The following is a 13943-nucleotide window of genomic DNA, read 5'->3' on the forward strand; positions in this document are numbered from 1 at the left end:
AAATTATTTCAGGAAAACCCTTCGATAACCTGCAAATAATCAACACGGCAGTGGCCAATATAATCGTGTCCACAGTGATTGGTGTTCGATATGATTATGAAGATCCCATCATAGTGAAGCTAGTCAATTTAATCAATGAAAATATCAGACTGCTAGGAAGTCGTCTGGTCAGGGTAAGTTATTTTTATGTAGACTAACTAGTTCCAGACCGGTCTTCTTTCCCCTGGTAGTGACTGAGCAGTGTCAATTTTTATTATATCCTGGATTGAAAACTACTATATGTTGTTTTTTATTCTATTTTTTCAAATAATTTTTGTATTCTTTTCTGTGATGTATAAGGTTTTATTTTTATGCCATTTTATATTGTTGTTTGCTTTATTTAGCTGGAAAATGTAAAACTCCAAAATGATCTGTTTACACATCTTTTCTATATTTATTTTAGTAGCATAGTGTGCCACTAATTAAAATGTTTAAAGTGGGTCCTCCTTTTAGTTATTGTAATTTTTATAGATGTAGACATAATTATTGTATTGTTTTCGGTGGTCAGCTGCACTCTTTGTTTAAATTTTGAGGGCCCTTTCCTACATGGCCATGAGAGACTTTTTTCAGATAACTGGGTATTTTCTTTACTGTCGTGTAAAATGGGAGCTGTAGTACATCCAACTATAGCAGTCACAGTTCCATCTATACACAGTGAAGTTCTCTTCCAGATAGCAATGTTTGAATTTACGTAAAAAGTTATTGTCCTCTTTGTGCACTTTCTTCCTAAAGTCTCTCTCAGTAGACTTTATGGCAGGCAATTGCACTCTTGCAATGGTGGCTGTACTGTGCACTGTGGGATACAGGTTTTTGAAGACATGTCTGGCCAGAGTGTTTGTGAGGGCTCATGCACACAGCTGTTCTATGCGTTGGGGACCACAATTGGCGGTTACTCAATGCACGGGCAACATCTGCGCGGATTCCGCAGACGGATCCAGACTCAATCAACTTGAATGGGTCCATGATCAGTCCGCACCGCAAAACATAGAATAAAAATGTGCTATTTTTTTTAAGGTGTTGAGGCACAAAGAGAAAACTACAGAGTGCTGTCGGGGGGTTTCGTGTCTCTGTTCAAGTAAATGGGTCGGCAACCATGATTGCAGACCTGCTGTTTGCAGACTGCAATAAGGACACAGCCGGACAATGGCCATGTGCATGAGCCCTAAGTGTGAAGGATTACTTAAGGCTAAAGGCACACAACAGTAAAAAACAGACGTATGACTGCTATTTTTTGGGACGGCCATCACAGTGCCAATTTCAGAACCAATGCAGTCTAAGGATCTATTCACATGGCTGTTTTTTTTTTTTTTTTAACAGCCAATGGATAGCAGCCATTAAAAAATAGGGCATGTCCTATTTTTGGCCATTGAAATCAATGGGACCATTTTTAACGGCCGCCTAGACAGGAGTGCACCCATCTAAAGGCCGTTAAAAACAGGTAGACTAGTGCATTTTAGAGATAAAAAAAAAAAATCAATCACCTCATCCACTTGCACACGCAGAGGCAGTTACTCCTCTCTTCACTGAAAAGGACCGGTGCTCAGCATGATGATATCACCACGCGATCATGCTGGGAGCGCATGTTGACGTCATCACGCTGAGCGCAGGTCCTTCGGCAGACCCTTTTTAATCAAAAAAGCAGCAACTGCCTCTGTGCGTGCAGGTGGATGAGGTCAATGATTTATTTTTATTTTTTACTAAAAACAAACGTTACAGGTGGAAGCCACTATGGGGGACATTATGGGCCAACATAGGCAACATTTTTACAGCGGGGGCCACCATGGGGGAAATCCGAAGTAGAAATTGACCTGCAGTTTTACTCCAATTTTCTTTACTAGACACATTGTATCCAAGGTGAACGAGAGTGGCATTGCTGCACTTTATATCCCTCTTGCCCAAATGCATACTACATTTGTGCGCTAAACATTTTTGATTTCCCACCTAGCGATAAAATAAATGCAGTTTTATGGAGTTCTTTTTGTTGTTTTCTATCAAGCTTTACAACAGTTATCCATATCTGATCCACTGGATGCCTGGTCCGCACAGAAAAGTTTTTGAAAACATGAAAGAGCTGCATGAGTTCATACGAACAACATTCACAAGACATAAAAAAGAGCTGGACATCAATGACCAGCGGAACCTTGTCGATGCTTATCTGGTGAAGCAACAAGAGGTAAAAACGATATTTCTAATTATGTAAATGGTAAAAACCTGTAATTCCCTCTACATAGACCCCTGTCACTGCTAGGTCTCCTAGGGATGGCGGCAAATAGACCAAATAAATATTAAATGCCTTGTATTTGCATTGTCCACAAAAATTGTTGCCAAAAGCTACGATCATTTCCACCTTCCATAAATTTTTTTCACAGATGTGCAGCTTATCCGTTGTAAACCAACACATACTCTGACGTAATAACTAAAGCGGTTCTCAAGGATTAAAAAACCCAAGGCTACTTTCTCCCAAAACAGTGCCACACCTCTTCACACGTTGTATGCAGCATTGAAACTTAATCCATGGACAGAAGAGGCACAGTTCTTGGAAAAAAGCAACACAAGTTTTTCGAATTGTGTACAATTTCTCAAAGCTAGCCTTAGTCCTTTTGTCCAGTCACATGCTTTTGTGTTTAATGCTCGTTACATCTGTAAATAATGTACATCTGCTAATCTCCTTACATAAAAAAGCCACTTTATTCAGCAGGTATGGCTTTCATAGTTAACTTTTCAAAGTACGGAAATAGTGAAAACATATAACATCTTATGTTCAAAAATGCTTTTTTTGTCGCTTAATGTCTATGAAGAAGGCTAAATTTGGGTAAAAGGGAGCTTGTCATCAGTTCTGACCCTGCTAAACTGCTAACAGCACTAGGCAGGGCCTTGAGAGAACAGGAAAAACATGTCTTTTGTGGAGCTTTTCTCATCAGGAGTAATGTGAATATGAAGTTATATTCTGCCTTCACTTCACAGTGAAGACCCTCCCTGGGCACTTGCCAGAGGGGAATGTGGCAGAATTAAACTTCATATTCACACTATTCCTGATGAGAACAGCTCTAAAAAATACATGTTTGTTCAGCTTTCTCCAGGTGCCTGTCTAATGCTGTCAGTAGTTTAGCATAGTCAAAGAAACAGTAAATGTAGAAATAAATACATGGTAGTATAATGACCAGTGTCATTCTGCAGAATATTCTACAAATCTTTTAGAGAGGTTGTGATTGAGTTAGATTTTGGCATGTCCTGACAGAGATGTGTATGTAGGTGTGTGTGTGTGGGGGGGGGGGGTCCTTAATACAGTTGCCTTACAGCCAGGTCTTATCTGACATTTGTGAGATGGAGAGGTGGTGGCTGATGTTGTATGACAGGACAGAGCTTTGTACATCGACAGGTATCACACAGGTCGAGCCGCCACCAATTTAATATTGTTGGTGTGTCATAAGGATAGCCCATCAATGTTATGGTCCTGGAGAAGCCCTTTATATGCCATATTTTATTTTAAAAATTGTTACATACTTTCTTTAATTTGTTTTGTAGGGAAAACAAGAATCTACTTTGTATTTCCATGATGAGAACCTGATTGCACTTGTAGAAAATCTGTTTACTGCTGGAATGGAGACCACGTCCACCACATTGAGATGGGGGCTTCTGCTCATGATGAAATATCCAGAAATTCAAAGTAAGAGCTATAGAGCAATGCTTTATGGTTTTGTAAAATGAAATGGTCGATGAACTGTTTGGCTTCTCGTATCAACAGGGTCATTTAAGCATTTATCACTGAAAATATGATTCACTGGTTGACCGATTCGATACGGGTCCAAATTTAATCAACCTAAACCAAAAGTGTTCTAATTGGCTTGAAATTTTGTGTATTGACACATAACACTCTGAGGTCTCCTATTTTTTTCTGTCTTGTTTCTCTTGTTTATTTCTCTCTCTTTCTTTCACCCTCCCCTCCATAAGTTTGGCAAAATCAAATCACCAAAAATTTGGATTCAGATCCTCCTCTAAATTTTAAACAATTTACATAGAAGTTTAGAATCAATTCAGTCATCTCTATTAATGACCTTAACTCATGATTAGAGATGAGTGAATCGAAGTTGATGAAGTGGAATTCGATCAGAATTTCAGCAAAAATTAGATTTGCACTGAATCCAAATTTCCTCACGCTTAATGGTAATGAATCACATTTTTTTTCCTAAAATGGCTGCTGCACATGTTTGGGCATGGAACAAAGAACTCTGGGAAGGCAGGATCACCCACAATGCCATGCATACAGCCAATCAGCAGCCAGCTCCTGTGATGTCACAGCCCTATAAATAGCATCAGCCATTTTGGATTCCTCCATTTTCTAGTGTACTCAGTGCAGGGAGAGACATCAGCAGGCACTAGGGACAGTGGTAGAAAAGACTTTAAAACTTTAGTTTCGCTGTATAGAAGTTCAGGGTAAGGATAGGGAGGAATCATTCCACAGTATTGAAGCAGAGCAGGGTTCAGTAGGGGAGGTTACAGCCTGGATAATAGGAACAATCCTATTACACCTTACTACACTGACAGGGGATCCAAATTGCCATTATACAGCTCTGTAATTCCAGCAAACCGTTCTTCTTATTGGGGTGCAAGTGCTGTGTGATACGGCCATTAACAGAGTTTATTACATGGAAATATTTCTATGTCTTATTTGCCCTTATGCAGTGCAGTTATATGTTCTGAAGAATTTTTTGGGTTGTATTAGTGGGGAAAAGGGCTAATTAACCGTTGTGTGGTGAAGTGAAAAAATGTAAGCCCTTTTTGGCGTGTATTAGTGGCAAAATAAATATATATTATTTACCGTTCAGCGGTGCAGTTATATGTAGGGATGAGTGAACCTATGGATGTCTGGGTTCGTCGGATTCGGCCAAACTTCGGCTAAAAGTATGGGTTTGTGACCCGAACTTGACCAGAACTCGAATACGAACCTGAACACCATTGAAATCTATGGGGACCTGAACTTTGGTGCACTAAAATGGCTGTAAAATAGTCGTAGTAAGGGCTAAAGGGCTGCAAAAGGAAGCAAAATGGGGGTAAGAGCAGGGCAAATTGCCCTACAAATAAATGTGGATAGGGAAATGACTTAAAATAACATAGAATAGAAAACAAATTATAAATAATAATCTTTAACTAGGAGGTGGAGGTCAAAGTGGAGTAGGAGACTGAGGAGGAGGTGAACGTGGCGGTATAGGTGGAAGCGGTTGTTGAGGAGAAGGAGAAGGTAGCCAACACTGTTTTTGTTTTAAAATTTTTATTCTTTTTCATTTTATTTTATTTTTATAAATTTGGGAAGGTTCCAAAACATTGGGAAATAGAAAAGAGAATGCAAAGAGATAGTGCGCTGGAGTATAACAAAGGCTGGGTGTGGCTGGTATACTTTTCTACTCAAGACTTCCAGCACAAGGTATGGAAAAGTCCTGTGGGATCCATGCCTGATTCATTTTAATGAATGCAAGCTTGTCCACGTTGGCTGTGGACAGGCAGCTGCGCTTGTCTGTGATTACCCCCTCCAAGGCGTAAGGCCTCCTGCACACAACAGTTTTTTTTCATGGTCCGCAAAAACGGGGTCCGTGGGTCCGTGATCCGTGACCGTTTTTTCGTCCGTGGGTCTTCCTTGATTTTTGGAGGATCCACGGACATGAAAAAAAAGTCGTTTTGGTGTCCGCCTGGCCATGCGGAGCCAAACGGATGCGTCCTGAATTACAATGCAAGTCAATGGGGACGGATCCGTTTGATGTTGACACAATATGGTGCCATTTCAAACGGATCCGTCCCCATTGACTTTCAATGTAAAGTCTGGAGTTCTTTTATACCATCGGATTGGAGTTTTCTCCAATCCGATGGTATATTTTAACTTGAAGCGTCCCCATCACCATGGGAACGCCTCTATGTTAGAATATACTGTCGAATATGAGCTACTTCGTGAACCTCAGATCCGACAGTATATTCTAACACAGAGGCGTTCCCATGGTGATGGGGACGCTTCAGGTTAGAATACACTACAAACTTTGTACAAGACTGCCCCCTGCTGCCTGGCAGCACCCGATCTCTTACAGGGGGATATGATAGCACAATTAACCCCTTCAGGTGCGGCACCTAAAGGGGTTAATTGTACTATCATATTCCCCTGTAAGAGATCAGGGCTGCCAGGCAGCAGGGGGCAGCCCCCCCCCCCTCCCCAGTTTGAATATCGTTGGTGGCACAGTGTGCGCCCACCATCGCCCCCCCCTCCCTCCCTCTATTGTAATAAATCGTTGGTGGCACAGTGTGCCCCCACCATCGCCCCCCCTCCCTCCCTCTATTGTATTAAATCGTTGGTGGCACAGTGTGCCAACCACCATCGCCCCCCCCTCCCTCTATAGCAGTAACATTGGTGGCAGTGTGCGGTCTCCCATTCCCCCCCCCCATCATTGGTGGCAGCGGAGTTCCGATCGGAGTCCCAGTTTAATCGCTGGGGCTCCGATCGGTAACCATGGCAACCAGGACGCTACTGCAGCCCTGGTTGCCATGGTTACTTAGCAATAGTACAACAGTAGAAGATTCATACTTACCTGCTTGCTGCTGCGATGTCTGTGTCCGGCCGGGTGCTCCTCCTACTGGTAAGTGAAAGGTCTGTGCGGCGCATTGCTAAAGAACTGTCACTTACCAGTAGGAGGAGCTCCCGGCCGTTCACAGACATCGCAGCAGCAAGCAGGTAAGTATGAATCGTCTACTGTTGTACTATTGCTAAGTAACCATGGCAACCAGGGCTGCAGTAGCTTCCTGGTTGCCATGGTTACCGATCAGAGCCCCAGCGATTAAACTGGGACTCCGATCGGAACTCCGCTGCCACCAACGATTTAATACAATAGAGGGAGGGAGGGGGGGGGCGATGGTGGGGGCACACTGTGCCACCAACGATTTATTACAATAGAGGGAGGGAGGGGGGGCGATGGTGGGTGCACACTGTGCCACCAACGATATTCAAACTGGGGAGGGGGGGGGGTCTGCCCCCTGCTGCCTGGCAGCCCTGATCTCTTACAGGGGAATATGATAGTACAATTAACCCCTTTAGGTGCCGCACCTGAAGAGGTTAATTGTGCTATCATATCCCCCTGTAAGAGATCGGGTGCTGCCAGGCAGCAGGGGGCAGTCTTGTACAAAGTTTGCAGTGTATTCTAACCTGAAGCGTCCCCATCACCATGGGAACGCTTCTGTGTTAGAATATACTGTCGGAAATGAGTTTTCACGAAGTGAAAACTTAGATCAGAAAAAGCTTTTATGCAGACGGATCTTCGGATCCGTCTGTATGAAAGCAACCTACGGCCACGGATCACGGACACGGATGCCAATCTTGTGTGCATCCGTGTTCTTTCACGGACCCATTGACTTGAATGGGTCCGTGAACCGTTGTCCGTCAAAAAAATAGGACAGGTCCTATTTTTTTGACGGACAGGATACACGGATCACGGCCTCGGCTGCAAAACGGTGCATTTTCCGATTTTTCCACGGACCCATTGAAAGTCAATGGGTCCGCGAAAAAAAACGGAAAACGGCACAACGGCCACGGGTGCACACAACGGTCGTGTGCAGGAGGCCTAAAGGGCAAGCTCAGGCCATGTGCCCAATTTGGAGAGCCAGAAGTTGAATGGGGCAGACCCATCAGTCAGTACGTGTAGGCGTGTGCACACTTACTGTTCCACCATGTTGCTGAAATGCTGCCTTCTGCTAAGACTTTTTCAGCTGGTGGTGCTGGTTGTTGTGGCATGCTGACAAAGTTTTTCACATTTCGGCCATGCTAACTCTCCATTCTGAGGTCATGCCAGTGCCCCAGCTGCATTGGTGACTTCTTCCTTCTCCTCCTCTGCCTTCGCCTTGTACTTCCACTGAGCCCCCGCTGTCAGGTGTGAATACCATCAGCATCGCGTCTAACAGCGTGCGCTTGTTCTCGCACGTTGTCCTTGTAGAGTGGATCCAGCAGGATGGCCACCGAGTATTCAGCACTGGTCAGAATGTGGGCAACTCGGCGGTCGTTGCGCCCGCACCACAGCATGTAGTCGCTTACATGTGCCAGGCTGCCCAGAGGCAACAACAAGCTGTCCTATGTGGGAGTGATATTGTCTGTGTCCTCTGTATCCCCCAACCATGCTCCATTAATGCCCATAAGCTGCTTTGGGTGCCACCCTGCTGTGAACACGGTTCCTCCTCATCATCATCCTCCTCATTTTCCTGCAGAATTGTGCCCTGGCTGGATAGTTGTGTACCTGGCCTATGTTGGTACAGGAACCCACCCTCCAAACCACTTGTGAATGACTGGCCTGATAACCGTGGAAATGATCGCTTTTCCTCCCTCTCTTCCTCCTGTGCCACATCCCCTTCCATCATCACATAAGTGGGATAGTAAAGCTAAGGACTGCATCATCGGCACTGGCCATGTTGGTTGAGTACTCGAAGCAGCGCAACAGAGCACACACGTCCCGCATGGAGGCCCACTCTTTGGCAGTGAAGTGGTATTGTTCCGCAGAGAGACTCACCCGTGCAAGCTGCAGCTGAAACTCCACTATTGCCTGCTGCTGCTCACACAGTCTCTCCAGCATGTTCAAGGTACAGTTCCACCTTGTGAATATGTCACACATGAGGCAGTGAGCGGGAAGGCCGAAGTTAAGCTGCAGTGCATACAGGTGAGCAGCAGCAGGGTCAGAACGCCGAAAGCGCACACAGACAGCCCGCACTTTATGCAGCAGCTGTGACATTTTGGGGTAATTTTTCAGGAACCTTTGCACCACCAAATTCAGCACATGTGCCAGGCAAGGGAGGTACATCAAACCAGCTTGGCCCAGAGCTGCTACGAGATTTTGCCCGTTATTGCACACTACCAGAGCAGGCTTGAGGCTCAGCGGCACCAACAACTCATCGATCTGTTGTTCCATGCTCGTCCACAGCTCCTGCACGGTGTGGGTTTTTTCCCCCAAACAGATGAGTTTCAAAAGAGCCTGCTGTCATTTCCCCCTGGCTATGCTGAAGTTGTTGGTGAAGGTGTTACGCTGACAGGATGAGGAAGTGGTAGAAGATGAAGCGGATTAGGAGGCAACAAGAAATGTCCTGCAATCCTCGGTGGCGGTAGGACATGCACCAAACTGCTATCTGCCAGGCCCAGTGTATTTACCCACTGCGCAGTTATAGAGATATAACATCCCTGCCCGTGCTTATTGGTCCACGTATCGGTAGTTTTGTGGATCTTGCCACAGATGGCGTTGTGCAGTGCACACCTGATTTTGTCTGCTACTTTGTTGTGCATGGCAGGAATGGCTCACCTGAAAAAGTAGTGGTGGCAGGAAACAACGTACTGTGGGACAGTCATCGCCATAAGGTTTTTAAAAGTTTCTGTCTCCGCCAGACGGAATGACAGCATTTCAAAGGCTAGGAAGGCCCTGTTCCCTCACCTGTCCTCAACCTGCCTCTGTGCTTTTTTGTTCCCTCAGCTAGAGAAGTATTATGTCCAAAAGGAAGAGCAGAGATCCAGCTTCCAATACAAAACATGGCAGCTTTTATTGAAGTAGTGCATTAAAAACCAAAGAGGAAGTCTATGTCTACGCGTTTCGAATCATATCATACTGATCATAGTATACTGAAGTATTATATGCTCTGGGCTCAGCTCCACTATACAGCGAGGACCAGCAACTAGAGGACAGTCAGCAGCTACTGGCCAGCCAAGATGTGGAAGAGACATCTGCCGCTTCCTCCGGTAAGCAGGCAAGTAGTGATGAGGAGAGTGGCGTGGGAGCTGGTGATGCGAGCGGTGAGGCTCCTGACCCAGAGACCATTGAGGAGGACATCAGTGACGTGCAGACAGTACTTGATGATGATGATGTAGCTGATTGCACTTGGGAGATGGATGAATTAGGGGCTTCATCATCGGGAGAAGAGGGTGGCAGCTTGCCCGTGAGGCAGCGTCGGGGCCAGCAAGTCGCTAGTGTGGCCAGGAGTCAGCAGGGTGGCAGCAGTGGGAGGTCAAGAGCCAAAAGTGCCTGGGGTAGACCACCCGCTTCGCAGATCCCACCTGCCCGTAAAGTAGTGGTGCAGGGGTTCAAAGAAGCAGCGGAGGAGGTAGCAGTCAGTCAGTGCGGAGTGTTGGGGGGAACATCCCCTACTCTGCGGCGTGCCAGTTTTTTGCAAAGCCACCGGAGGAGGTGAAAATGGCCATTTGTAGAATCTGTGGGCAGAAGGTGAAGCGTGGCCAGGGTGCCAATGTTGGTACCATGGCCCTGAGTCAACCCTATGCAGCGTCACCATAAAGTGGCCTGGGAGAACTGTGGCTCCAATGTGGCGGTCAAGCCTGCTGCAGCCACCACTGCATCACCCAGTGGCACGCACCCGATTTCAGGCAGTCAAGGCTCCACCACCTCGGCCGAAGGGAGTTGTCTGTCCTTCCCATCATCTGTTGGTCCTGATGCTCCTGCTCCTCCTCGCCAGTCATTCCGTCAGCAATCGCTCACCGAAGCGATTGACAAGAGACAACAGTATGTGTGCACTCATCCAAAGGCACAGAAGCTATATGTGCTCCTGGCCAAGTTGCTGGTGCTGCCCCTCCCTTTCCAAGTGGTAGACTCTGTACCTTTCAGAGAAATGATGGCTTTTGCCGAGCTGAGGTGGAGAGTCCCAAGCTGTCATTTCTTTGCCAAAAAGGCCGTACCAGCCCTGCACCCGTATGTAGAACAGAAGGTGGGCCAGTTCTTGAGCAGGTCAGTGTCTTTCAAAGTGCACGGCAGCGCAGATGTGTGGAGCTTTAACTACGGTCAGGGACAATACATGTCCTTTACGGCCCACTAGGTGAATGTGGTCCCTGCACAGCTACACTAGCAACTTGGCCAGGTGACGCCGCTTCCGCCTCCAGTGTTTGCCTCTGTCTCCTCATCCTTCATGATGTCCTCTGCCTCCACTGCAGGGACTAATCACAGTGCCCCTCCAGCATACCACATGTGCAGGGCATGGCGGTTCACATTGTTCTGCACCTCGTTTGCCTGGGTGAACAAAGTCACATGGGAAGGAACTGCTTCGTATCCTTCATCAAGAAATCAAATCCTGGCTGTCTCCGTGACAACTCAAAATTGGAACCATGGTGCCTAAAAATGGCCAGGAAACTTTTCATGCACTTCAGCCACTCGTACACTTCAAAGTATACTCTCCTTGAGCTGCAGCGGCAAAACTGTATACCCCAACATAAGCTGATATGCGATGTTTCCACCAGTTGGAATTCCACGCTCCAAATGTTGGACCGTCTATACGAACAGAGAAAGGCCATAAATGATTTCTTGATGATTCAAGCAGACAGGAGTACTCCCCTATGTAACTTTGATGTCAGTTAGTGGCAGCTCATGCGTGACACCTGTCGTTTGCTCAGGCCCTGTGATGAGACCATGTTATTTGTCATTCACCAGAACTATGGAATGAACAATGTCATTCCACTGCTTCATGTCCTGAAACAGATGCTGGTAAATATGTCTATTCAGAGGACTGGAGACGTGACACCTAGATCTCATGGCCACATGAGCCCTGTGGGGGCTGAACTGGAGGAGGAGGAGGAGGAGGAGGAGGAGAAGGATGACATTGGAGCACAAGCAATGTGCAGTGAAATGGGTGTTTTTTCTACATAGATGACAGGAGAGGAGGAGCAGCCAGATGAGCTACAGAGCGATGAGGAAGATGAGGCAGAGGACCCAGACACACCGTGGCAGTATGCAGTAGACAAGGAGGCAGGGAGTCCCTCCGAGTCACTTGCACAAATGGCCCGATGCATGCTCATTTGCATGCGTAGTGACAGCCGAATTGTCACCATTCGGTAGAGGGTTGATTTCTGGCTCTCCACCTTGTTGGACCCTTGCTACCGGTCCAAAATTGGGGCAATTTTTACACCCGCTGAGAGGGAAGACAAACTGACCTACTATAGAGACATCCTATGTAGTGAGTCTGATGCTGCCTATCTGCACCATCATCCATCCTCTGGCAGGTCTGACCGGGGGCACCCTCTGCACTCACGTTCCTCTGCCATGGCTGCTGTGGCAGGGTGGGGGGGTAGGAGCAGTTCCATCTCCATCAGCAGCAGCCTGAGTCTAGAGTCGCTGATGAGCAGCTTTGTTCAGCCGCCTAGTGAAGAAACTATTCACCAGCAGCAGCGTCTAGACCTGGAGCAGAACCTGAACCAGCAGGTGGTGGCATACTTGGAGTGCACCCTGCTCCCCGTCAATGAAGATCCACTGGGCAGCCAAACTGGATTTGTTGCCACAATTGGCCGAGTTTGCCCTGGAAAATCTGTCCTACGCGGCCAGTAGTGTGGCATCAGAGCTAGTGTTTAATCCGGCGGGAGCCATATCCCAAGAAGAACTTGCCTGTCCACTCAAAATGTGGAGAAACTGACCTTTGTTAAGATGAATCAGGTGTGGATTAGCCAGGATTTCCACCCACCAATGCCTGATGCATCAGACTAGATCATCCATTGTGCCACACCAACACTTTATCAAAAGCAACCGTTTTTTTCTGGCTACCTGCCTTAGCTACTATTCTGATGTTGCCACCCGCCTGATGCCACACATCTGATGCCAAGTGCTCATTTTTTTCACCCACCATTTTCATCTGGTACAGGTATTGCCACCTACCTCACCACTCTGTCACCGGGTCACTCTGTGGTCTCCTGATGCTGCTGCCACCTTCACACTATGTCACCTTGCCACTCTGTGGCCTCCTGATGTTGCTGCCACCTCCACACTATGTCACCTTGCCACTATTTAGTCTTCTTATGCTGATGCTACCTCCACACTATGTCACCTTGCCACTCTGTGGTCTCCTGATGCTGCTGCCACCTTCACACTATGTCACATTGCCACTCTGTGGTCTCCTGATACTGCTGCCACCTCCACACTATGTTACCTTGCCATTCTTTTGTCTCCTGATTCTGCTGCTACCTTAACACTATGTCACCTTACCAGTGTTGGACTGGGGTGCCTAGGGCCCACCAGTAAAATTTATTTTAAGGGCCCACCGTATGGATACATTCAAATATTACCTGCTCACACAGCAGCAGACAAGGGTCCCTGCAGCGACTTTGAGAAAGTAGGTCCCCCAAAAAAGAGGATACTGGTTGGTCTGCCTCTGTACCTTGAAGCCATGTCAGCCACCTGATGCATCTATGATAAACTGGGTAGTTTCTTAAATAATCTACTCATTTTTTTTATATGAACATAGATTGGTTGAGGTGCTGTATACTACCTATCTATATGTATTGCAATAAATCTACTGTGTTATGTGCCACTTGTGCAGGGGGTAGTAGACTAGGGGCCCACCTTGCTCAGGGGCCAACCGGGGGATTCACCTGTACCCCTGTGGGACAGACAAGCCTGCACCTTACCACTCTGTGGCCTTCTGATGCTGCTGCTGCCACATCCACACTGTCATTATGCCACCCCGTGGCCTCCTCCTGATGCTGCATCCACCTCCACACTAATTCATTGTGCCACTCTGTGGTCTCCACATGCTGCTGCCACCTTCACACTGTCATTGTGCCACCCTGTGGCCTCATCCTGATGCTGCTGCTGCCACCTCCACATTCTGTCATTGTGCCACCCTGTGGCCTCCTGCTGATGCTGCTGCTGCTACACTCTGTCATTGTGTCATTCTGTGGTCTCATGCTGCTGCTGTCACCTCCACACTGTCATTGTGCCACTCTGTGGCCTCCTCCTGATGCTACTAATGCTGCCACCTTCACACTCTGTCATTGTGCCACTCTATGGCCTCCTGATGCTGCTGCTGCCACCTCCACACTGTAATTGGGCCACTCTGTGGACTTCTCATGATGTTCCCACCCTCCCCACTTCATGACTGGGCCACTATTTTGCCTTTCGGCCTGGATGATA

At 47.0% G+C, this 13943-nt stretch overlaps 1 protein-coding gene across 1 annotated transcript in view; it reads left to right on the forward strand.

The window, feature by feature from the left end:
- LOC122934229 (cytochrome P450 2K1-like) overlaps positions 1–13943 on the forward strand; it is a 46431-nt gene that overhangs the window by 12873 nt on the left and 19615 nt on the right. The window contains exons 5-7 of the mRNA XM_044289539.1: positions 13–173; positions 2036–2212; positions 3565–3706. Coding sequence (XP_044145474.1) covers positions 13–173; positions 2036–2212; positions 3565–3706 — 480 coding nt within the window. The remainder of the gene's footprint in view (positions 1–12; positions 174–2035; positions 2213–3564; positions 3707–13943) is intronic.

Source organism: Bufo gargarizans, chromosome 4 (genome assembly GCF_014858855.1).
Source record: "Bufo gargarizans isolate SCDJY-AF-19 chromosome 4, ASM1485885v1, whole genome shotgun sequence".
Taxonomy (NCBI): Eukaryota; Metazoa; Chordata; class Amphibia; order Anura; family Bufonidae; genus Bufo; species Bufo gargarizans.